Consider the following 25,148-nt stretch of genomic DNA (forward strand, 5'->3'; position numbering starts at 1 on the left):
GTGTGTGTGTGTGTGTGTGTGTGTGTGTGTGTGTGTGTGTGTGTGTGTGTGCTCTATTGTGTTCTGTCCTACCCCCTCTCTCTGTCATCCACTTCCTTCCTCCTCTCCCTCTCTCTCTCTCTCTCTTTCTCTCTCTCTCTCTCTCTCTCTCTCTCTCTCTCTCTCTCTCAGAATCCTTTGTCCCTTACGTGTGATCCCAGCCGAGAACAAGACCAAAATATAATATGTTTATGTGTCGTTACGGCGTTACAGCATCGTTACAGCATCACAGCACCATTAAATTGCTCCCTCTCATCATCATCATCATCATCATCATCATCATCATCATCATCATACTACTACAACTCTCAGCACAACCAACAACGCAACCAGTAAAGAAATAATATCGATATCAATAATAATAATAATAATTAATAATAATAATAATAATAATAATAATAATAATAATAATAATAATCACACACACACACACACACACACACACACTGACCTCTCTCTATATTAATGACCCCAAACAGATAAATTGCAGCTCCTCATTTTGACAGAGCTTGTTAATGAGAGTCGCTGGTTTGACAGGGCCTGGTGGGGGGGGGGTAGGAAGGGGTGGGGGAATGGTAGAGGGGGGAGGGGAGAGAAGGGGGAGAGGAAATGGAAATGGAAGTGAGAGGGGAAAGGAGAGAGAGAAAGGGAATTAATATTGTGGAATGTAAGTATTCAGTGGTGTAACTATCAAATACAGAATGTGATGATGATGATGATGATGATGGGAACTGAGAGATGTTTGTATACCCAGGCAGATCCACCTCCCGGCCATGTGGGTGCCACCACGTGAAGGCGTCTTTCAGCACCAATTCATCAAAGAAGGTCGCTAAAAACTCTATCCTTTTTACACTAACTTGGCCTAAAATTGACGTCTCTCCATCTAGAACACTGATCTATAACAAGAGAACAGTAGGATATGCTAGTCACGAGGAAGTGCCATGGAAAGGCCGTAGAGCTATAGTAGTCTTAAAACCAATGGGCTACGTGAAATAAAAAGGACGAAAATCTGGGCCAAGTTGAGGGAAAGGCGTATTGGTTTTCCTGTATTCTGTTCTCCCATCTACTGTATTGTACTGGCAGTGGCATCGAACACCGTGCCTACTTCACTATTCCATTCCTCATCCCACCTGACTAGAATATGCTGTCAAGCCCTTCTCCCTCACCGACATTTGCTTCTTGTCACATTTACCCTCTCTCTCTCTCTCTCTCCTTTCATTTTCTAACTAAATCCCTGAACCTTTCACCTTTACTCCCTCTCTCCTTTCCCCGTCATCCCCTTTCTCACCTTTCCTCTCACTCGCATTTCCTTTTTCCCACCTTTTCTCCATACCCCATCCATTTTGTCTTCCTTTCGCCTCCTCCCCTTTTCCCTTCCCATCCCTCCCTCTCCACTCCTTTCTCTACGTTTCTTCCTTCTTTCTCCCCCTTCATCTTTCTCTCCCACATTTCCTACCCCTTCCATTTCCCCTTCCCTTACCCTCTACTGTACTATCTATTCCACCCTCCCTTCTCCTTTTTACCCTCTGTCTTCCCTTTCCCCTTTCTTCCCTTACCCTTTCCCTCTCCCTTCCACACTTTCATTCCTTCCCCTTCCTACTCTACCTCCCTTTCTCCCTTTCCCTTTCCTCTACTTTTTCCCACCATTTTAATCTCTCTCTCCATTCCCGTCCCTTACTTTCTTCCTTCAACCACCACCACCACCACCATCATCACCATCACGTTAACCCCATTTTTCACTAATATAAAAACAGATAGCCAAGATCCACACACCAAAAAAAGCAACATAAAAACACACAATGAAGCCTCCCATAAAAACAGACAACAAAAAAACAATTCCAGTCAAAACAAGATAAAAAAAATCAGCATAAAAAATAACTCATAAGCTTTCGAGCACATCAACTGCGATTCCCTTAATTTTTTTTTATAGACAATACGGAGGATAAGGAAGACGAGGAGGAGGAGGAGGAAGACGAGGAGGAGGAGGAGGAAGACGAGGAGGAGGAGGAAGACGAGGAGGAGGAGGAGAAAAGAAAGAATTGCCTATCAAGTACAGGAGGGGCATATTACACACACAATAAATTTTTCTAAGTCCCAATATTCCTCTAGCATATAATCAGCTGCGTGTGTGTGTGTGTGTGTGTGTGTGTGTGTGTGTGTGTGTGTGTGTGTGTGTGATGGGGGGAGGGGGCTTTCAGGGCTGAGTGGATGATAAATTGTGACACCTTTTAAGTCTAAATGGTCGGAAGAAAATAAAAGAAAGAAGAGGTGGAATTTGATAGCCAAGACTGAGACACACTTGGGTATAAAGCCAGACTCCTCTTCCTCCTCATCTTCTTCCTCCTCCTCATCTTCCTCCTCCTCCTCCTCCGCCTCCTAAGCTTCTTCTTCTTCTTCCTCCTCCTCCTACTCCACCTCTTCCTCTACTTTTCTTAATCATCATCATCATCATCTTTTCCTCCTCCTTCTCCTCCTCTTCCTCCTCCTCCTCTTCCTAATCTTTTTCGTATTCTTCCTCTTCTTCCTCCTCCTTTTCGTCTTCTTCCTCTTCCTTTCCATTCTCTTCCTCCTCCTTTTCGTCTTCTTCCTCTTCCTTTTCCTCTCTTCCTCCTCCTCCTCCTCCTCCTCCTCCTCCTCTGACTGTAGGAGATATTCTGTCAAATTGTCTTAGGCTCGTAAAGTATGAGTGTATGCTTCTCTCTCTCTCTCTCTCTCTCTCTCTCTCTCTCGCTCTCTCTCTCTCTCTCTCTCTCTCAGTTTTCCACTTTATCTCTCAGACTCCCCTTCCCTCCCACTTTCCCTCCCCCTCTCCCTACCAAATCCTATTCTCTCCCTCCTCCTGCTTCCCTTCCTTCTCACCTTCCTTCTTTCCTTCATTCTTTCCTTTTCTTTTTCTTTCTTCCTACTTACCTTCCTTTATTTCATTAATTCCATTCTTCCTCGTTTCTCCTCTACCTTCCTTCCTTTCTCCGTCTCTCCCTTCCTCCCTTCCTCTTTTCTTCTCTCCCTCTCCCCCTTTCTCTTTCCGTTTCTCTCTCCCTCCTCCTCTTATCCTGTCTCCATCCTCCCCATCTTATATTTCCTCCCCCCACACTCTTACACCCCCACCCTTCCCCTCTTAAACTCCCTCCCTCCCTCGCCCTCCCCCTCTTGAAAGCACTTCCTCCCTCTCCTCCCCCCTCTTAAAATCCTTCCCTCCAGCTCCCCCTCTTAAACTCCCTCCCTCCCCCTCCTCCTCTTAAACTCACTCCTTCCCTTCCTCTCCCCATCTTGAACTCCCTCCTTCTCTCCCTCTCCCCCTCCTAAAATGACTCCCTCCCTCCCTTCCTCCCTCCCCTTCCCCCGACTGCCTCTTCTCAAAGCGTTTGAGAAACTGCTAAAATAACACCACAAACACACACCGTGGTTGCCGCAGGGGGGGGAGGGGGAGGGGGGAGGGGGAGGGGGAGGGAGGGAGGGAGGGAGGGAGCAAAGAAGGAAGGAAGGAAAGGAAAGGAAAGGAAAGAAAAAGAAAGGAAAGGAGAGGAAAGAAGGAAGGAAGGAATAAAAGATGGATGGAAGGAATGAAAGATGGATGGAAGGAAGGAAGGAAGGTACGTATCTATCTACCTACGGAGAGAGAGAGAGAGAGAGAGAGAGAGAGAGAGAGAGAGAGAGTTGACCCTCCCATTAACTCTCCTGCTCACTTTGACTCTCAGAAAGTTTCTTCCTCCCTCTTTCTCTACCTTCCTCCCTCACACACACACACACACACACACACACACACACACACACACACACACACACACACACACCTTCACTCCATCTCCTCCCTTCCTCACTTCCTCCCTTCTCGACTACGCTTCCTTCCTTCCTGCTCCCTCCCTAGTCCCTCCCTCCCTCCCCCCTTCCTTCCTCCCTCGCCCCTCCCTCCCTCGCCCCTCCCTTCCTTCCTCCCTCCCTCCCTCCCTCCCTCCCTCCAACTTTGCTTAAGATATTCCCAGATATTTCTATAGAAGGGAAACTCCGCTTAGACAAGACTTTGAGTTGGGAATTGCAACGAGGAAGGAAGGAAGGAAGGAAGAAGGAAGGAGGAAGGAAGGAAAGAAGGAAGGAAGGAAGGAAAGAAGGAAGGAAGGAGCGAATGAAGGAGGAAGGAAGGAATGACGGAAGGAAAAGAAGAAGGAAGGAAAGGAAACTGGAAGGAGAAAAGAGGGCGGAAGTAGATGGAGGGGGACAAAGTGAGAAAGAAGTGGAGAGAGAGAGAGAGAGAGTTAAAGTTAAAGTTAGGTGTGTAGGGGAGAAGTGAGGGAGAAAAGGGGAAATAATTGAGACATAAGAAGTGTGCCCCCCCCCTCTCTCTCTCTCTCTCTCTCTCTCTCTCTCTCTCTCTCTTCCCCCATATTATTCTATCACCCTTACATCTGCTCTCTCTTCCTCGTCCTCGTCTCTTCAATCTAGTTCTCTCTTTTCCTCCTCCTTCTCCTCCCTCTCTTCTCCCTTCCCTCCTTTTTCTCCCCTCATTCCTTCCCCTCTCTCTCCCCTCCTTTTTCTCCCCTCATTCCCTCCCCTCTCTCTCCCCTCCTTTTTCTCCCCTCATTCCCTCCCCTCTCTCCAGTACCTTAAGGCAAGCTAAGGTAAATTTATGGTAATTGTTAGCAAACCCTCCACCGAAACTCACTGAGCCCTGCCCAATACCAATCCCTCCCTCCCTCCTTCCCTCCATACCTTCATCCCTCCCTCCTTCCCCTATCCCTCCCTCCTTCCTTCACTCCCTCCATCCCTTCCAACACCTGCTTTCCTGTCCTTATCTTTGACCCACTGTATATTTATGTTAATTATAAGCATAAATATGGGAAAAGATTAGGAAGAAAAATGAGGAAAGGGGAAGAAGGGAAATATGGGAGGAAAGGGAGGGGAGAATGGGAGGAAAGGGAGGGGAGAAGGGGAGGGAAGGGTGAGGAGGGAGGACGGAAGGTGGAAAGGAAGAGGAAGAGCAAGGGGAAGGGGAAGGAGAAAAAGAAGGCTGGGGGAAGGAAAGGAGAGAGGAATAAGAAAGATAAGGAATAGGAAAAAGGGAGAAGAAGGGGACAGGAAAGGGAGGAGATCGGGAGGGAGGGAGAAGGAAGGGAAAAAGAATAGGGGAGCGAATAAAGAAGGAAAAAAGGGAAATGTACAAGGAACAAAGAGGTGAGAAGGAAAGAGAAATGACCAAAAGTGAGAGAAAAGTGAGTGGGGAGAAGACAGGAAAAGGAAGGGAAGAAGAGGAAGGGTAAGGTAGGGGTGGGGAGGGAAGTGAGGGAGAGAAAGGGCAGGTAAGGGAGGGAGGGAGGGTGGAAAAGGAGGGAGGAAAAAGGGAGAACAAGGGATATAGGACTCAACCAGCCATAGACAATGCACCCTCTCCCTGAATTCTAACTTGCATAAATAAAGGGGGGAGAGAGAGAGAGAGAGAGAGAGAGAGAGAGAGAGAGAGAGGAGGGGGGGGAATTGAAGATCAGAGAAGGGGTCAGTCAGAATATTCCCTCCTTTATCTTTTCAATATTTCCTAGCAATTATTTCCAAACAATCATGATATATTTTTTTTTATCATTTTCTTGCCAGCACATCGGAGGGAGTGGTGGGAGGGGGAGAGCATGCATTTTCCACCCTAACCCCAACCCACACTAGCCAGATCTTTCAGTGTAATTACTGATGATGTCAACTAGAAGAAATTAACTAAATCTCTCTCTCTCTCTCTCTCTCTCCTCTTTACTCCTCTTCCTCGTGGTCCCTTTCGCACCTCGCTTTCCCTCTCTCCATTTTTTTCTCTCCTCACTAATCCTCTTCTCCCCTCTTACATCTCTCTCTCTCTCTCTCTCTCTCTCTCTCTCTCTCTCTCTCTCTCATGTATTCTCGTTAAAACCTCTTCTAATCCCATATTTTATCACTACGCTCAATCATTCTCCCTCTCTTCCTTGTTTTCATTCTTACTCTTCCTATTCTCTCCTCTTCCTTCCATTCCCTCTTTATTCCTCCCCTTTTTCCCCCTCCCTTCCCCTACTCTCTTCAATTCTCTCCTCTTCTCTTCCTTTTACTCCTTTCTTTCTCCTCTTTTCATTTTAATAGCATTTTCTTCCTCCTATCATTTCTCTATTTCTCTCCTCTCTCATTTCCCCTCTTCCCTCACTTCTCCCCTCTCGACCTTTCCCCTCTTTTTCCTCCCTCCCCACACACTCCTTCCCTCCACCTCTCCCCTCTCCTCCCCTCCTCTCTCCCCTGTTAAAAATGACAACATGCATTCAGGGATACATGCATATATATTCATCTGCTGGTGGTAGGAGGAGGAGGAGGAGAAGGAGGAAGAGGAGGAGGAGGAGGAAGAGGAGGAGGAGGAGGAGGAAAATGGAAGAGTAAGATATGGAAGAGGAAAAGCAAGGAAAAGGAAAAGAGGAAGAAAAATGGAACAGAAAGAGTAGGAAAATTGAAGGGAAAGAGGAAGATGGAAGAGGAAGAGTAGAAAATGAGAGTACGAAAAAGGAGGAGGCATAAAATGGAAAAGGGTGAGAAGGAAATTAGAAGAGTAGGAGAATGGATGAGAGGAAGGAAAATAAGAGGTAGGGAAGATGGGTAGAAAGGAGAAAGAGGAGGAAGAGGAAGAGGAGAAGCAAGAGGAAATAAAGCAAGAGAAATATGAAAAGCATAAGGACGGTAAATGGGAGGATGAATAGCAGAAGGCTGAGGACCAAGAGGAAAAAAAGAGGAACATGATAAGAAAGATCACGAGGAAAATAAAGAAGACTAAGATCAAGGTGGCAAGAGGAAGATCAAGAGAACCAAGCGGTAGATCAATAATGCTAAGATCAAAAGGGCAAGAGGAAGATCAAGAGGACCAAGAGGAAAATCAAGAGGACCGAGAGGAAGATCAAGAGGACCGACAGGAAGATCAAGAGGACCAAGAAGAAAATCAAGAGGACCGAGAGGAAGATCAAGAGGACCGACAGAAAGATTAAGAGGACCGAGAGGAAGATCAAGAGGACCAAGAGGAAGATCAAGAGGACTCAGAGGAAGATCAAGAGGACCAAGAGGAAGATCAAGAGGACCAAGAGGAAGATCAAGAGGACCAAGAGAGATGGAAAAAAACACTTAAAACCACCCAAAGAAGAATAAAATACTAAGCAAAGAAAAAAACATAGTGTTGCTTTAATTACACTGGTACAAATTGGATACGAACTGGGAGGCAGGGAGGGGGGAGGGGGAGGAAGATGTGAGGGGAAGGGGGAGGAAGATGTGAGGGGGAGGGATGGAAAAAGAAGGGAGTGATGTACAGCAGGTAAGAGAAGATGGGACGGGATGGGATGGGATGGGGTGGTGAAGAGGATGAGCTGGGATGGGATGGGGAATGGATTGAGTGGGGATAGGGATGGGGATGGAATAGAATGGGGTTGGGTTATTGGAGAGGGGGAGGGGGAGGGGAAGGAGGGAGTGAAGGAATGGTGGAATGAAGTTGGGTGAAAGTGAATGAAACGAGACTAGCAAAAAAAAAAAGTACGATTGCTTAATACAAGACATATGACAGGGCAAAGGCAGGGCAGGGCAGGGTAAGGGCAGGGCAGGGTAAGGGCAGGGCAGGGTAAGGGCAGGACAGGGCAGGGTAAGGGCAGGGCAGGGCAGGGCAGGGTAGGGCAGGGCAGGGCAACAGGACTCTTAGCACAGGGCAGGGCAGGGCAGAGCTACGTAAGTCCATATTGTGTGTGTGTGTGTGTGTGTGTGTGTGTGTGTGTGTGTGTGTGTGTGTGTGTGTGTGTGTGTGTGTGTGTGTGTGCAGGACAGGTGCTGTGTTGGATGCGGCCTACACAGCCACGAGGCCTGTCCTGGCTGTCCTGTACGTGTACCTGTGTGTGTGTGTGTGTGTGTGTGTGTGTGTGTGTGTGTGTGTGTGTGTGTGTGTGTGTGTAAGTACTTATGTACGTGTTATGTATATTGTACTGAATTGTGTGTGTGTGTGTGGGGGGGAGGAAGCGTTTTTGAGTGTAGACCCTGCGTATGTGCACAGTACATAATTATATGGAATATATGTGAAATTATTCATGTACACAGCTGTTATGTACGTATAGGGTGCAGTTTGTTTGGGTGTATACACAAAAACACATACACTATTCTCTCTCTCTCTCTCTCTCTCTCTCTCTCTCTCTCTCTCTCCTTTCACCCCTCATTCTTCCCCTCTAATCTCTCCTCTCCTCTTATCTCCCCTCACCCTCTTCCCTCATTCTCTTCTTTTTTTCTCTCTCACTTCATGACTTCTTCTACTTAATTCCTCCACTCTTTTTTCTTTGCTTTTTTTTCTTTTATTTTCCGTAGCTTCTTTAACCCCCCTAAAGGTCAAGACAACTCCACTATTTTTCTTATTCTTTTTCAATTTACGCCAAACGATTTCATAAACATGAATCACGGGAGAAAGAGTAAAAAGAAATACTAGTTATCTTTCGTTTATTACATTTTTTTTTTCTGTTTCAAGATTATTTTTTCCATTTTCTTATACCCTCTCTTCTTTAACTCTCTCTCTCTCTCTCTCTCTCTCTCTCTCTCTCTCTTTCTCTCTCTCTCTAATTCTTCATTTCTCCATTTTTGCTTTTTTTTTCTCTTCACATATTCTCTCTATTTTCCTTTTTGTTCTTCATTTTCATATCGTTCTCCTAATTCAATTCTTTTTATTCTCTTCTCTCGCAGTTTCCTTCATTTTCCTAATTGAACATTTTTACCTTTCATTCTTTTCCTTTTTCTGTAATCCTCCCCCTCCTCCCCTTCATTATCTCATTCTTGCCAATTATTTTTTAAGAATTGAGAAGCATTAAGTATTTTTTTCTTTCCTTCTGTTTTCTTTCTCTCTCAATATTTTCTCTTTTGTCATTATCTTTATTATTATGCTTTCCTTCCTTCCTTTTGTCTTATTTCTTTCCTTCTCTTTTTTCCTTCCATCCTTCTTTTCTCTTTCTTTTCTTTCCGTTTGTCCTAGTTGAGAATGTGGTAGAAAGAGTGAATAACTGAAGATGAAAGCAGGAAGACAAGGAGAGGAGAGAAAAAGAGAAAGGGAAGGAGGAAAAAGAAGAGGAGAGGAAGAACGAGGAGGAGGAGAAAAGAAGAAGCAAAGAGGCAAAGAAATGATAGACCAAGATAAACTTACTTACCAATCCATCCTCTATTTCTTCCTTCTGTTCTCCCTTATTTCCATTTTATCTCCCTGGCCTAATTCTTTCCTTCCATCTCTCCTTCCTTTCCTCCATTTCTCCTTCCTTCCTTCCATCTGACAAACCATATCCATCCAAGCCATCCTTCATTCCTTTTACAATCCTTCATCACTTCTTTACTTCCATTCTCCTTTTCTGTTTCCTTCCTTCCACCCTTCTCTGCTTCCTCCCGTCCTTCCCTACTCCTTTCCTTCCTTCCTTCCTTTCCTTCTCTTGCTTCCTTCCTTCCTTCCTTCCTTCCTTCCTATCTAAATCCCTTTGAAAGGCCACCAAGAATGCAGTGATTCTGAGGGTATTAGGTGGATGGTTGTTGCTGATTGGATGTACCACACTCACACTACCACACACACTACCACACTCACACTACCACACACACTACCACACTCACACTACCACTCACACAGTCACTCACACTATCACACTATCTCACACGCCACAACTCACAAAAACGCTACCACATAGACTACCACTCAATTCCACTAACACTACCACACTTACACTACCATACACAGTATCACACACACACGCTACCACACATATTACCACTCACACACGCTACCACACACACTACCACTCACAGTACTACCACACAGCCACTCATCCTATCACACAATACCTCACACTAACACTTTTCTACACACACACACACACACACACACACACACACACCACTCAACACCACTCACGGGGAAACAGAGAACTGAAAAAAAATCATGGAAAAAGGAAACAGTGCAAGAGGAAGAGAAGGGAAGAAAATGGAAGATAAATGGAAGAAGAAAGAATGAAAAGGGAAGACATGGAGGGAGGGAAGAGGGTGAAAGAAATCTGTTGAGATGGAAGAAGAACGTAAGAAAAATGGAGAGGAACTAAAGACGAGGAAGTAAAGAGGAAGGAGAGGAGGGGAAGGAAGAAAAGAAGAGAGGGAGGAAGAAAGAAGATAGGTAGGAAGAAAAAGAGGAAGATGGAAAACTGAGAACATATAAAAATGTAAAGCAAGAAGAATGAAGAGGAAACGAGTTAGAAGAGGAGGAAAAGGGTAAGAGGATGGCGAAAGACGACAGGGTAAGAAGAAAGGAGGAAGAGGACGAAGAAGAAAGTGTAAGAGGAGAAAGGGAAAGAAGACGTAGAGGAGGAAGAGAGAAGAAATGCTGAAGAAATGGAAAGAAGAAGAAGACGCAGAGGAGGAAATGGAGAGAGGAGGAAAGAGAAAGGGAAAATGGAAAAGGAGGACTGGAAAAGAGTAATGAGAAAGGACTTCAACAGACCAGATGCAGAGGAAGGAAAAGGAAGAAGAAAGAGAAGGAAAGAAAAGGAATAAGTGGAGGGAAGAAAAGGAGGAAATGGAAAAGAGGAGGAAGAAGGGGAGGGAAGAGGAAGAGGAGGAAGAGGATGGGGTAAGAGGAAAGGGGAAGAGGAAGAAAGAGTACGTCAGATTACCAAAGCTTTTAGGTAGATGAAAAGGAATTTAGAAGTCGTTTACTGCACTGCATCTCAGACACCCGCCCCTTTATACTCTCTCTCTCTCTCTCTCTCTCTCTCTCTCCATCCAGAAAGTTGGACACATCTAAGGGTTTTGTTAAGAGATAATGTCGAGGGTAGAGAAAAGATAAAGAGGGTGTCTGATGCGCTCTCTCTCTCTCTCTCTCTCTCTCTCTCTCTCTCTCACACACACACACACACACACACACACACAAACACCTTCCATCTGTCGACTTAATCATAACATCAACATCCTTTCGTTATTTCCGCATTGTCCATTAATTTATCTGTCTATCTATCCATGTCTATCTATCTACGCTACCTGCTTAAGTGTGTCTATCTACTCAAACATCTAACCTACCTATCTATTTATCTACCCTAAGTATCTATTTCTAACCTACCTACCCGCCAATCTATCTACCTGTGTGAATATCATCTCTAATCTATCCACCTATCTATCTATTTATCTATCTACTTATCTCTCTCTCTCATCATCCATCCTTGCATCTATCCACCCCAATCCCGTGTTTCACCCCAGCCCTCCATTCTTTTAATAACCACCCCATTTAACACCGACTATTAATTCAGTTGTCACCTACTTCATTTATCATTCTCTCTCTCACCCCTTTCGCTCCTATCATCATTATCTCTCTCTCTCTCTCTCTCTCCTACAGACATGGAGAGCGAAGAGAGATGCGCCGACATGAGGAAGGAGATGACGAGAGAGAGAGAGAGAGAGAGAGAGAGAGAGAGAGAGAGAGAGAGGGCAAAAACGTGAGTGTGAAGCAAGACAATGAAGTAAGCAGGGAGGAAAGTGAAGAAGACTCATGACTTCCTTAAGACGTTACGGTCCTCTCTCTCTCTCTCTCTCACACACACACACACACACACACACACACACACACACACACACACACACAAAACCCAAGAAATTTCGTCCACATTTATATTTCGAAGCCAAAGTTTTAAGAATTTCAAAATGAGGGAAAATAATATATATGTTTGTTACTTCTGGAGGAGACTAAAGTTTTCTATAGGGCCTCTCTCACTCTCTATTTTAAGAGAGAGAGAGAGAGAGAGAGAGAGAAGAGATGACAGTAAGAGCAAGGCAGGAAGAAATGAGGAAGAGGAAAAGAGAAGACAAATGGGAAGATGAATAGGGAGAAAAAGAGGGGAAGAAAAGAATGAGGGGAGAGGGAAAGAGAGGTAGAGGAGGAAAAGAGTGAAAGGGGAAAAGGAAAGAACGGGAGGGGAAAGGAGAGGAAGAGGGGAGAGAGAGAGGGGAGAAGAGAGGAAGATAAAGGAGGAAAAGGAAGGAGGAGCTTAGTGGGGGGAGGACCAGAAGTCGGAGAGGAAGACAAAGAGTAGGGAAAGAGAGGTTGGAGGGAGAGGCCAGAGGAGGTAAGGGGAGAAGGATAGACAGCAAAGAAAGAGGAAAAGGGGAAGAGGGGAGAGGGGTGAGGGAGAGGAAGAGGGGAAGAGGAAGAGGGGAGAGGGGAGTTAGGGGGTGAAACAGCAGCCATTAGAGTAAACTTGGGAAGACAAATATAAGTTTGGAGTGGTGGTTGGGTAGAGTCAACCACACCTACCTACCACAACTACCACAACTACTAACATTACCACCTACCAACGACTACTAACATTACCACCTACCACGACTACTAGCATTACCACCTACCATACCTACCTATAACAACTACTAACAACACTACAACTACCAAACTACCATATCTACTTATAATTATTACTACGACAACTAAGAACACAACTCCCACAACTGCTACACTTTCCTACCACATATCTAAAACACACACACACACACACACACACACACACACACACACACAGCAAAAACGTCCACAAAAAAACACCATTTAAATTTTCCAATGAATGTTTTATTGGTCAAAAATATACCACATAAACTTTTGTGATGTAAATAAAAACAGGGACGAAAACTGACAAATATTTACACACACACACACACACACACACACACACACACACACACACACACACACACAAATACACAAAAAAGTCCAAATCCATCAAAAAATAAAATAAAATAACTCGAAAAAATAGCACACTTCATATCAGGAAAATAAAACTTCGATTAATCCACTTCAAAAGAAAAAAAAAAATCCCCTCCCCCTCCCCCTCTCCCTCCCCCCACGCCCTAATCCCCACCACAAAGGGCGTAACCTAAATCCTTGATAATCCCTACGTTAATCCATAATCCTTTTACCCCAATATTCTCTGGCAGTGTCCCTATGATTCTCTTTTTGAATTATAAACTTTTTTTTTTCTTAATCTGAGAACTGTGAAGGGGCTAACTCAATTGGTGCCGCCTCCCTCCCTGTAGTGTTGAGAGAGAGAGAGAGAGAGAGAGAGAGAGAGAGAGAGAGAGAGAGAGAGAGAGAGAGAGGGTTTATTTGTAGCAGTATTGACCACATTAATAATAAATGGTGAACAAAGGAGAATTGAATATTACAATTATATCACAGTAATACAATTTTAGTTGAACACAACAGGGAAAACTATATTAATAACGTCAATAATAATAACAACAACAACACTCGCACATCTAAAACTCTCTCTCTCTCTCTCTCTCTCTCTCACCAGGTATCTTAATTCCAACCATTTTTATATCACCATTAACCCTTGCAATACCAACACACTTTTACCTTTCCAATTATAAATATTAAAAAGCCTTCAAGTATTTTTCCCCCTATGCATATTAATTTTGGGTCCAGAAATTTGAATATCAGTTGTTTTGAGATCTGAGTTGTTTGCCTCTATATTATGTAAACAATTATTTTTTTCGCTGAGCTGGCAGGTTTATTAACTCGGAGGCATATTATAAATTCAGGAAGCTGGGTAATGTCTATCTGGCTATCTATCGCTATCTACCTGTCTATCTATCTGGCTGTCAATTGTTATCTACCTGTCTATCTATCTATCTAAAAAAAATTCCTCACGGGGAAGGATAAAGGCATGATAAACACAGTAATGATTTTCTTTTTTTAAATAATTACTTTGACGTTTCCTTATATTTATACATAAAACCACACAAACACATCATCTCTCTCTCTCTCTCTCTCTCTCTCTCTCTCTCTCTCTCTCCGTTCTATCCTCACTACATTATTCCTCCTCCTTCCTCCCTCCCTCCCTCCCTCCACTCCTTCCCTTCCTTTCCATCCTCTTCCCTTCTTGCACCACTCTTCTCTTCCACCTTCTTCAACCCTTTTTCCCCTTCTCTTTTTTTTCACGCCTTCCCCTCCCTTCCTCTCTTCTTCCAAGCCATCCCCTGCCCACACGCACGCACGCACGCACGCACGCACACGCAGGGAGGGGAGAGGAAGCGAGGAAATATAATAAAGGTAAGTGAGCCGAGACGAGGTGGAGGGCCAACAGGTGCGGCAGAAATAAAGATGGAGTGAGGGGAGAGGGGGAAGGAGAGAGAGAGAGGAGGAGAGGGGAAGGGAGAGGGGGAAGAAGAGGGAGAGAGAGAGGAGGAGAGGGGAAGGGAGAGGGGAAGAGGGAGGGAAAGCGAGTGGAAGGGCGGGGAGGGGAAGAGAGAGGAAAGAGAATGGAAAGGAGAGAGAAAGTGGGCTGTGAAAGGTGAAGGAAAGAAGCGGGAAAAGAGGAAGAGAGGGGAGACAAGGAGAGAGGTGGGAAGAGGGAGAGAGGAGAGAGGGACAGGAAAGGTAGAGAGAGGGTGAATGGAGAAGAGATGTGGGCAGATGAGAAGAGAGGAAAGAGAGAGGTGGATAGTGAGGAGGGGGAAGTGAGGGGGAGGTCTCTGGGAGGGAGAGGGGGTGAGAATGTGTTAGGGAAGATATGGTATATGGGGATGGGTTAGCGTTATGGGGGGAGGGAGAATAAGATGGTGGGAAGAGGGAAGGGGAAGGGAAAGGTTAAGTGTTTGGGGGAAGAGGGGGGAAGAGAGGGAAGGAAAGAAGAGTAGGGGAGGAAAGCTGAGGGGAGTAAACGTGGGGGAGGGGAGGCGGAGGAAAAGAAAGGGAAAAATGAGGGGAAGAGGGGATGAGGGGGAGTGATGCAGGGGAAGAAAAAGATGGGAGAAGGAAGGAGAGGGTTGAAAGAGAGGAGGGGGATTAAGAAAGGGAGGATGGGGGAGATCAAGGGGTGGGGGGATAAGGTGGTTGCGTAAGATAGGTGGGGGCAGGTGGGGAGGGGAGGGGAGGGGAGGGGAGGGGAGGGGAGAGGTAGGCGGGGAAAGACAGAGATTAAGTAACTAGTTAAAAAAAAGGTACATTATATAATAAGTACCCTTACGCTGTGGATAAAAGTTGGTAGGTACGTAAGTAGGAAGGTAGGTAGGTGGGGCTGTAGGTAGGGAAGCAGGTATGTAGAATGGCAGGATAGGCAGATAAGAATATAAGTACGTAGGTAGGTAGACAGGTAGGAAAGTAGGTTGGCAGGCAGATATGTAGGTAGGTTGAAAGATACTTATACAGGCAGGTAAGTAGGCTGGTTAGTAAGTAGGAAGGCAAATAGGCAGGTAAGAAGTAAGTAGGCAGGTAGGCCAGTGGATAATTAAATGAACTGTGCAAGATATGATAAAATTAGGAGAGAGAGAAAGAGAGAGAGAGAGAGAAATAGAGAGAGAGAGAGAGAAATAGAGAGAGAGAGAGGGAGAGAGAGAGAAATAGAGAGAGAGAGAGGGAGAGAGAGAGAGAGAGAGAGAGAGAGAGAGAGAGAGAGAGAGAGAGAGAACCTCAAGGGAGTCGTGTTTTCCCATTTCCTGATCTTCCTCTCTACTTCGTTTCCCCTCACAGCCGGTACCCCATCCATCTCCATCACCCCCTTCCCCTCCTTCCCCTCTCCCTCCCCATTCTTCCCTATTTTCTCTTCCTTCCCCAGCCCCTATCTTCCTCTCCCTTTCTCCATCACTCTCCTCCCTTCTCTATCCTCCCCTTTACCCTATCCATTTTCATGACCCTCTTCCTTCCTTCCTTTCCAATCCCCACAACTTCATCTCTACCTATAACCTCTTCCCTATTCCTCCCCCCTTTCCCCTTGCTTAGTTTCCCCTTAATCCTAGCTACCTTCTCCCCTCTTCCATTCCCCTCACCTCTCCGTCTCTTCTTCCCCTCTCCTCATTCCTCCTGTCTTCTTCCATCCCTCCACTTCAGCCACAATCCTTCCCCTTCCCTACCCTTCACTATCTATATAGCTACAAGAATCTTCTCCCTCCCCTTCCTCCCTACCAACACTTCCCCTTCCTTTCCTCCTAATCTCTCACTCCGTTACCCCCATACACGAAAATTTGAAAATGGAAAAAAATAATTCATAAAAAATCCTTTACACGAAGATAATAAACATTTCAAAAATTCACAAAAAAATGGAAATAAATCAAACCAAAAATCGAAAAAGTAAGTCTCCTTTTCAAAATTTCAATATCCGTATAGTGGATATTTAAGGGTGTTAAAAAATTCCCCCCCAAAAAATCAAAACTGAAAAAGAGGAATGGATGATGGAAGAGTGGGAGGAATTGAGAGAGGGGGGAGGGGGAAAAAGAAAGGGGAGGGAAATGGGAAGGGAGGGAAAAACGGGAGAAGAGAAAAAAGTGGGGGATGAGATAAAGAGGTGGCAAGGGAAAGAGGGGTAGGAGGGGAATTGGGAGGGGAAAGGGAAATGGGGAGAGCTAGAGGGGATGGGGGAGAGGGGAAGGGGGATTACATGCACAAACGAGTGGTAAGCCGGGGAGGAGAACACGTGTAGAACAAGAGAACAAATTGACAACACACGTAACAAAAGAGAACAGAGCAGAACAAGGCAACGGCAGTACAAAAGAATGAAGGAAAAAAAAAACAGGAAAGAACAGGAGAAAATTGTGGAAATAAAAACAAGAATTAGGAATGAACATGTGAAAGAAAAAAAAATAATTGAAGAAACTGATAGAACAGAAGCACTTAATTATTTTATAGATTTAGAAAACAGAATAAAAAAAGCACAAATATATACAGAAAAAAAACAGACAGGCAGAAACACACACACACACACACACACACACACACACACACACACACACACACACAATTAAGAAGGAAAGTACAGAGCAGGCAGGAAAATTAAGACCACTAGGTTAACATCAGTCTAGCTTAGAAAACCTCCTGATTAATCCAAGAAAAAAATATTAAGAAAAAGAAAATAAAGAAAAGATAATTGGGGTAACTGAAGAAGGCAAAAAATGTGTACGAAAGAAGTGAAGATTACAAAGCAAGGAGGAGGGATTACAGAAAGGGGGAGGGATTACAGGAAAGAGGAGGAATTACAGGCTAGGGCAGGGATCCAGGAGGTGAGGATTACTGAGCACGGGATTCAAGTACATATTACAAAATTCTGGGAAAAGTTACAGAATTACAAAGGGTGGGGAAAAAATCGGAGGGGTCTTGAAATAGGAAAAAAAAAAGTCGAAGAAGGTCATGAATTACGAAAAGATTAAAAATGTGTGTGTGTGTGTGTGTGTGTGTGTGTGTGTGTGTGTGTGTGTGTGTGTGTAAGGAATCCGATACAAATTCCAAAACATTAAGAATAGACACCATTACAAAAACGTGAAAAAAATATATATATAAACAAAAAATTGAGTTCGTGAATTACAAAAGGGTAAAAAAAAATAATGAGGTTATTAACAGCCATGAAAAAAAAAAAAAAACTAGAAAAAAAGGCCAAAAAGATGAAGCAAAACAAACGAGAAAAAAAAAAAACAGCACAAAATGAAAGTCAAAGAAAATAAAGCCCAATAAAACAGCAATAAAGACAAAATATAAACAAACGAGTAAAGAAAACGATACAAATTGAAAAAGTGAAACGAAAACCGCGCTGAAGAAAAAATAAAATGCATAGAAAACGCGCGTCGAGAAAACCAATAGAGGGGGGACTGAGACAAAATACATAAACTACACTATGTATACTTACTGCTGGTGTCGACTTTGCCCTGTGAGCCCGGGGACGTGGCCCAGTTGATCTTCATCTCCTGAGGGGGAAGAGAGGGACAATGATGAGACTGGGAGAAGAGGAGGAGGACGAGGAGGAGGAGAAAATGAGGAATACGGTAAAAAATGATGATGATGATGATGATGACAGAGAGAGAGAGAGAGAGAGAGAGAGAGAGAGAGAGAGGAAAAGTGAAAGAAGACATGGGGATGGGACTCAGAAAAGGAAGGAAGAAATGGAGACAGAGAGAGAGAAATGGGGAGAGGTGGATAGGAGAGAATAGAGAAAGGGAGAGAAATGGGGGGGTAGGGATGGTGAGACATGCGGGTGAGGAGGTGAGAGGGCGGGGAGAGGACGAGGGGGGCAGGGAAAGGGGAGGGGAGGGGGGAGGGGGGCACAAGCTATTGCCTTTACCCCCCCCATTCAACAACAAACTACTCACGTCACCTCATTTGTTATGGGGAGGGGAGAGGGACGGGAGGGAGCGAGGAGGAATGGCAGTGGAGGGAAGGAGATGGAGAGAGGACGAGGAGAACAAGGCAGAGGGAGGAAGAGGAGAGGACAGGAGAAAGAGGAGAGAGGGAAAGAGGGGAACAAGAGGGAAGAGGAAGGAGAAGAAGGGGTAGAAGAGAATGAATCAGAGAGGACTGGAGAGAGGAATTAATTGGGAAGGGGGAGGAGATGAGGAGGTGTAGAAGAGAAGGGAAAAAAAGTGAGACGAAAACAGAGGAAGAGAGGAACTGGGGAGGGGGAGATGAGAAGGGGGGGAGAAAAGGAAAGAAAAGGGACCGAGGAAGAGAGGAAACTGGGGAGAGAGAACATGAGGGAAGACGGGGAGAATAGATAAAGGCATGGAGGAGATGGAGAGAAACGAAGATAAATTGGAGAGAGAGAGAGAGAGAGAGAAACACAGCAACACATAATGCAATATCGAGGCATATCAACATTCCTGCAATAACACAGTGCAATAAGACACTAAGCTATTCAACAGAAGCATAACACGATTAGGCAGACGGCAAAAACACACAGGTAAAGGTGATGTTGTTGTTGTTATTATAAATTGTTGTTGCTGTGGCTGTTATTGTTCTTAATGCTTTTGTTTTTGTTAATATCTAAGATGTTGATGGCTAAAAATCTACCCATACTGTTGTTGTTGTTATTGTTGTTCTTGTTCTTGCTGTTATGACGAGGCTGTTTTTATTTAATTGCTAGTGCTGTTGCTGCTTTAATAAAACGCTCCAAAAGCTCATTTGTGGAAGTTATGAAGACGGTGTGTGTGTGTGTGTGTGTGTGTGTGTGTGTGTGTGTGACATGACAAAAGAAAGGCACACAGAAAATATAACACACACACACACACACACACACACACACACACACACACACACACACACACACACACACACACTGTATATCAGAGAGAAAAAAAAATCATAAATAACAAACATTTTCTCACTCATAACCCGCCAAAACACAATTATATACTATTAGTGTATGAGATAATTCCAAAAGGTCTCTAATTCACGCACATGAATTTAACTACGCACACAGACAAGCACACACATACACATACAAGACCTGACATATATATAAACACGCACACACACGTACATAATCAAGACTTACGTATTGACACCATCACACACACACACACACACACACACACACACACACACACACACACACACACAAAGTTGGCAATAATACACTGGTGGTGGATTACACACCTCACCTGAGTTCACCTGCCCTCATCAGATACACCTGTCTGCCTCTCTCTCTCTCTCTCTCTCTCTCTCTCTCTCTCTCTCTCTCTCTCTCGTATTCCCTTTCCTCACTCCTCTTGTTCTTCCTCTTCCATCCTCCCGATTCCTCTGTGATTTAACCATCACCTCTCAGTGCACTGACTTTTTTTAATAATAAGAGGATGAGAGAGAGAGAGAGAGAGAGAGAGAGAGAGAGAGAGAGAGAGAGAGAGAGAGAGAGAGAGAGAGAGAGAGAGAGAAAAGTGTAATTATGACAAGAAAAATGTAATAAAAGGACGTAAATATCGAGAGGAAATAAGAGGCTACAACAAGAGGTACACGAGGTAAAGCAGCAGGAATTAAGAGGAATCAAGAGTAAAGAGGAAACAAGAGGTAAGAGGGCTAGTGAAAGAGTCGAGCTGACCAGTGACTAAGAAGCTTACACTAATGGCCTCTCTCTCTCTCTCTCTCTCTCTCTCTCTCTCTCTCTCTCTCTCTCTCTCTAATGCACGCTCACTCTACACATACACAACATTTTTTGTGTACATGTGGAACTTGATTTCTGTATACTTTCATAGGTGTAAATACAGGAAAGGTGTATTAATATATCAACTTCCTGTTTGTATACCTGTTGTGTTATTATGTATACTTTGGTGGCTGTGTGGATGTATGATAGCTTATGTATACCCCAGAATCCCATGTGTACCTTCAGAGCTGGATGTGTATATTTTTGTGTGCTTCAGACTCAGGGTATAGGTTCAATAGTCCCTTCCCTGTCACATGTCACCACTTGGACACTTATACCCACCGTCCATACTGAATACATACTAGGAGTACCTCATGCAGGACGTGTGTGTGTGTGTGTGTGTGTGTGTGTGTGTGTGTGTGTGTGTGTGTGTGTGTGTGTGTGTGTGTGTGTGTGTGTGTGTGTGAGCACGCGTCCTCTTAGATAACAGACAACCTCTAACTACTCGGCCATTCCCTCTCCTCCTGCCTCACATCACTCCCACTTCCCCCTCACCCCACCTCTCTCACCCTCATCCCACTCATACACCTGCCTCACCTCACTCACACACTTGCCTTACCCCATTCAGACACCTGCCTTACCCCATTCAGACACCTGCCTCACCCCGCTCATACACTTGCCTCACCCCACTCAGATACCTGCTTTACCCCACTTACACAGCTCTCACCCCACTAAAACATCTGCTCCACCCCACTCGCACCTGCCTAACCCCACTCACACACCTGCCTCATCCCACTCATACACCTGTCTCACCCAACTCACGCTTAATGATGATGATGATGATAATGCAGATAATGGCGATAACAATATAAATAATAATGATAAAAATATAAGCTGCCAACACACACACACACACACACACACACACACACACACACACACACACAAAATCCCCTTCCCCTTCCCTCCATCACCCCCCCCCATACCGAACAATACATTAGAGGTCCTGTTTTATTCACATATACTTAATCTTCTTTGGCCCACTCGATGATGATGATGATGCTTATAAGAATAATAATAATAATAGTAGTAGTAGTAATAATAATAATAATAATAATAAAAATAATAATAATAATAATAATAATAATAATAATAATAATAATAATAATAACAATATTAGTAATAAAATTGTGACCATAAAAGAACTGAATTATGACAATGATAATGATGACATGTAAAAAAGAAAAATACTTTATACACCTCAACCTCTCCCATCCACGCCCCTTCCCCCTCCCTCAAAATCCCCCCTCCCCCTCCTCTTAAACCCCTCCCCTTCCCCCCTCCCCCTCACCTGAACAATGCATTAAAGACCTGTGTTTTATTCATATATACTTAATCTTCTTTGGTTCACTCCATCCATCACAACAATTAATATTTTTTAACAAGAGTCTTCCTTCTCTCTCTGTCCTCTGGTGCCACTTTGGGATCTCATGTGTGTGTGTGTGTGTGTGTGTGTGTGTGTGTGTGTGTGTGTGTGTGTGTGTGTGTGTGTGTGTGTGTGTGTGTGTGTGTGTGTGAGAAAAATTCACAAATGTCAATCAGTCTATTTCTTCATCTATGTATCTATCTATCCATCTATGTATCTATCTACAAGGGGCCTTCCCCAAATTGAATATAAGTGAGTATGCATCAAGAATAAAATACAAAAGGGCTGAAAGATTAAGTTAAAATGAAATATCCAGTGTTTATGACAGAGGTTAACAGGAGGTAAATTAACAGGTATAACAGGTGAGAGTCGAGGAGCGGTGGAAACGGGAGGCAGGGAAGGGTAGGAGTGGATAGGATACTAGGGAGGAGAGGTGACGACAGGATACCCAGTAAAAGGGGAAGGGAAGGGAAGGGAAGGGAAGGGAAGAGAGGAGGGGTTAGAAAAGTGCTGTAAGGGAGAGTATAAAAGCACAGGATAAAATAGAGCAGGGTAGGGTAGGGCAGGGCAGGGCAGGGCAGGGCAGGGCAGGGCAGGGCAGGGCAGGGCAGGGCAGGGCAGGGCAGGGCAGGGCAGGGCAGGTGTCCCAAAGCTGCTAATTACTAACTTCCTCTACAACTTGGCAGGGCAGACTCAACACACCCTCTGGCACCCCTTCCCCCCCCCTCCTCTCTCTCTCTCTCTCTCTCTCCCTCTCTCTCTCTCTCTTTTTTTTTCTCCCACCTCACATCACCTCTTCTTCACCTCATCAACAATTCTTCCTTATTAATTTCCAGCCCAAATCTCATTACCTTCATCACCCATTCCTCACTCTTCCTTCACCTCCTCCTCATTACTATAGCTCCCCATCCCCATTCTATACCTTACCCCATCCTTTCCTCCCCAGTCTCTATCACATCTCCTCCTCCTCCCCACCACCCCCATTTCCACCCCCTCGTCGCTTCCTTTCCTCCCCTTCCTTTTCTCCCTACCCATCCTCGCCCTTTCCTCATCGACCCATCACCCTACTCACCACCCCATCCCTTCCCCTCGAGTTTCTATTATATCTTTCCCCCCACTCCTTCTTTCCCTCCCCTTCTGTTCCTCCCCATACCCATCCTCACCCCATCCTCTCCTCCCCATCATCCCATCCCTACAATTATCTCCCCCTAATCATCATTAATTAAGCTCCTCAGTCGTTAGTTAGTCTCCCCCCCTCCCCTCCGCTTAGTGTGGTCTCTGCCTCCTTCCTCTCCTTTCCATCTCTCTCCCCCGTGGGCTATATAACGAGGCAGAAGGAAGGAAGGAAGGAAGAAACGAAGGAATGAAGGAAATAAGGAGGAAGGAAAACGTATGAAAAAAAGGGAGTAGAATAAAATGGAAGAAACGAAGAAGGGGGTAATTACCGAGTGAATGGAAGAAAGAGGGGGAGACAGGTAGAAGGGAAGGTAGAGGAGAAGAAAGAAGGGAGGGAGAGAGAGAGGAAGGGAGGGAGGGAGAGAGAGAGACCAGCAAGAGAGAAGCTATAACCCAAGACGGAATGAGTGGTGAGAGAAGTGTAAGGTGTGTGTGTGTGTGTGTGTGTGTGTGTGTGTGTGTGTGTGTGTGTGTGTGAAAATTACGTGTACACAATGAAGCACTACACTAACTCTACCTTCTCCCATTTATACATTATACAACATACATTCTTAAACCTGTATGGCATAATTCAGAGGGCGTGCATTACCACTTATGCATGTTGCACCCTCTACGTTGCATTATGTATCTTCGTAAATTGCAGGCATGTTAAGTGTGCAATGCTGGGATCTGAGAGGGACCTGTGTGTGTGTGTGTGTGTGTGTGTGTGTGTGTGTGTGTGTGTGTGTGTGTGTTTGTGAAGGTGTACACAGACTATAAAGATATAACTTACATATGCATAAACACATACCTATACATGCTCTCTCTCTCTCTTTCTTTCTCTCTATCTCTCTCTCTCACACACACACACACACACACATCAGGTTAAGTTAGATTAGGCTAGATTGAGTTAGACAAAAGGCAAGGGGGTTCACTAAGCATTATTTTTATTCTAAGTTAGGTTAGCGTTACTCCTAGCAAGGTGGCGTCTCTAACCCTTTCACTCTGATGACCTATTACCTTCAGACGATTTTACACACACACACACACACACACACACACTTCCAAAGCCCTTTCAGTACGAGATCTTTGTGCCATTTCCCTCTCTCTCTCTCTCTCTCTCTCTCTCTCTCTCTCTCTCAACCCTATTTCTCATATTAAGTTTGGCGCGTGAACGAGGTCTAGTGGGGTGTGTATGTGACTAAGAAATAAAGGGACGTGAGACAGTAAGAAAGCGAGTGAGAGAGAGGTGTCTTCCCCTAAGTTGTGACAGTGAGAAAGAGAGAAAGAGGTACGTGAGAGAGAGGGGAAGGGAGTGAGGGAGGTACTGTATGCCTCCTTCCTCTCTCCCTCTCTTGTCCTCCCTCTCTCCCCCGCCCTCCCTCACTTTCTCAGGCATATTGCGAGGCATTAAGTATGGATGGGAGAAAAAGGGAAAGGGTGAGAAAGGTATATGTCTCCTCTTTCTCTCACTCTCTTGCCCTCCCTCTCTTGCCCTCCCTCGCTCCCTCTCTTCCCCTCCCTCCCTCTCTTTCTCAGGCATATTTGTGAGGCATTAAGTTTGGCGTAGCATTTGACAGGCGAGTGGGTAGTCAAGTTTCAGACCCTCCCTGGCGACGGGCGGGTCAATGTGATTATGTAAATAAGGCAAAGTGAACCTGAACTCTCCCTTGTTGAGATGGGGGGAGGGGATGGAGAAGGGGAAGGAAGAAGGTGAAGATGGGGAGGGAAGAAGTGAAGATGGAGGGGTATGGGGGTGATGATGGGGAGGGAAGAAGGTGAGGGATTGGGGAAAGTAAGGGACAGGGGAAGATGAGGGATGAAAGACGGTGAGGGAGGAAAGGTGAGGAAGAAATGGTGAGGGAGGAAAGAAGGTATGGGAGAAAGGTGAGGGGGGGAAGAAGATGAAGGAAAGAAGGTGAAGAAGGAAAGAACGTGAGGGAAAAGAGAGATGTTGAGGATTGTAAAGGTGGAAGGGAGGTGGGGAAGTGAGAGAGAAGAGAAAGGTGGAAAAGGAGTAAAGTTGGGAAGGGGAAGGATACGGAGAGAGAGAGAGAGAGAGAGAGAGAGAGAGAGAGAGAGAGAGAGAGAGAGAGAGAGAGGGAGAGAGAGAGAGAGAGAGGATAGGTTGGAAAAGGGTGAAGGGTGAGAGGTGTGAGAGGACAGGGAAAGGTGGAGAGCAGAAGACAGAGGGGATGAGGGAAAAAAGAAAGAGGGGAAAAGAAGGGAGGGAGGGGGTGAGGCGGTGGATGTATAATGGAAGAGGGAGAGAGGGGTGAGGGAAGGGAGAGAGGAGAGGGAGAGAAACAGGAATAGAAGAGGAGAGAGGGAGGGAGGAAGGTGCGAATGTAAGGCTGAGAGATGGGGAGGGGGAAAGAGTGAGGGGTAAGGGTGAGAGGAATGGGGGTATGGTGGGAGAGAAGGGGCTGGTGTGAGAATTGAAAACGGAGAGAGAGAGAGAGAAAGAGAGAGAGAGAGAGAGAGAGAGAGAGAGAAGGGAGGGCGATGCAGGTGAGAAGGAAGTTGAGAAATGGGGAACAAGTTGGGAGAGACGTGGAGGAGGAGGTAAGTGAGGTGGAGGAAAGAGGATGTTTGAGGTAGAGGTAAGGGAAAGGGAGACGGGAGGAGAGGAGAAGGAAGGGGGGTAGGAGACGGAGAGAGGGGAGTGGGAGTGGAGGGGT

At 45.1% G+C, this 25,148-nt stretch overlaps 1 protein-coding gene across 1 annotated transcript in view; it reads right to left on the reverse strand.

Moving 5' to 3' along the window:
* The window catches only part of LOC145410329 (cytotoxic granule associated RNA binding protein TIA1), a 1,031,692-nt gene that overhangs the window by 448,292 nt on the left and 558,252 nt on the right, over positions 1 to 25,148 (reverse strand). Inside the window, exon 3 of the mRNA XM_080280462.1 lies at positions 17,664 to 17,721. Within this exon, the coding sequence (XP_080136588.1) occupies positions 17,664 to 17,718 (55 nt within the window). The 5' untranslated portion in view covers positions 17,719 to 17,721. The remainder of the gene's footprint in view (positions 1 to 17,663; positions 17,722 to 25,148) is intronic.

The sequence above is a fragment of the Coenobita brevimanus genome, chromosome 85 (genome assembly GCF_032717465.1).
Source record: "Coenobita brevimanus isolate Jiangsu-jjx chromosome 85, ASM3271746v2, whole genome shotgun sequence".
Classification (NCBI taxonomy): Eukaryota; Metazoa; Arthropoda; class Malacostraca; order Decapoda; family Coenobitidae; genus Coenobita; species Coenobita brevimanus.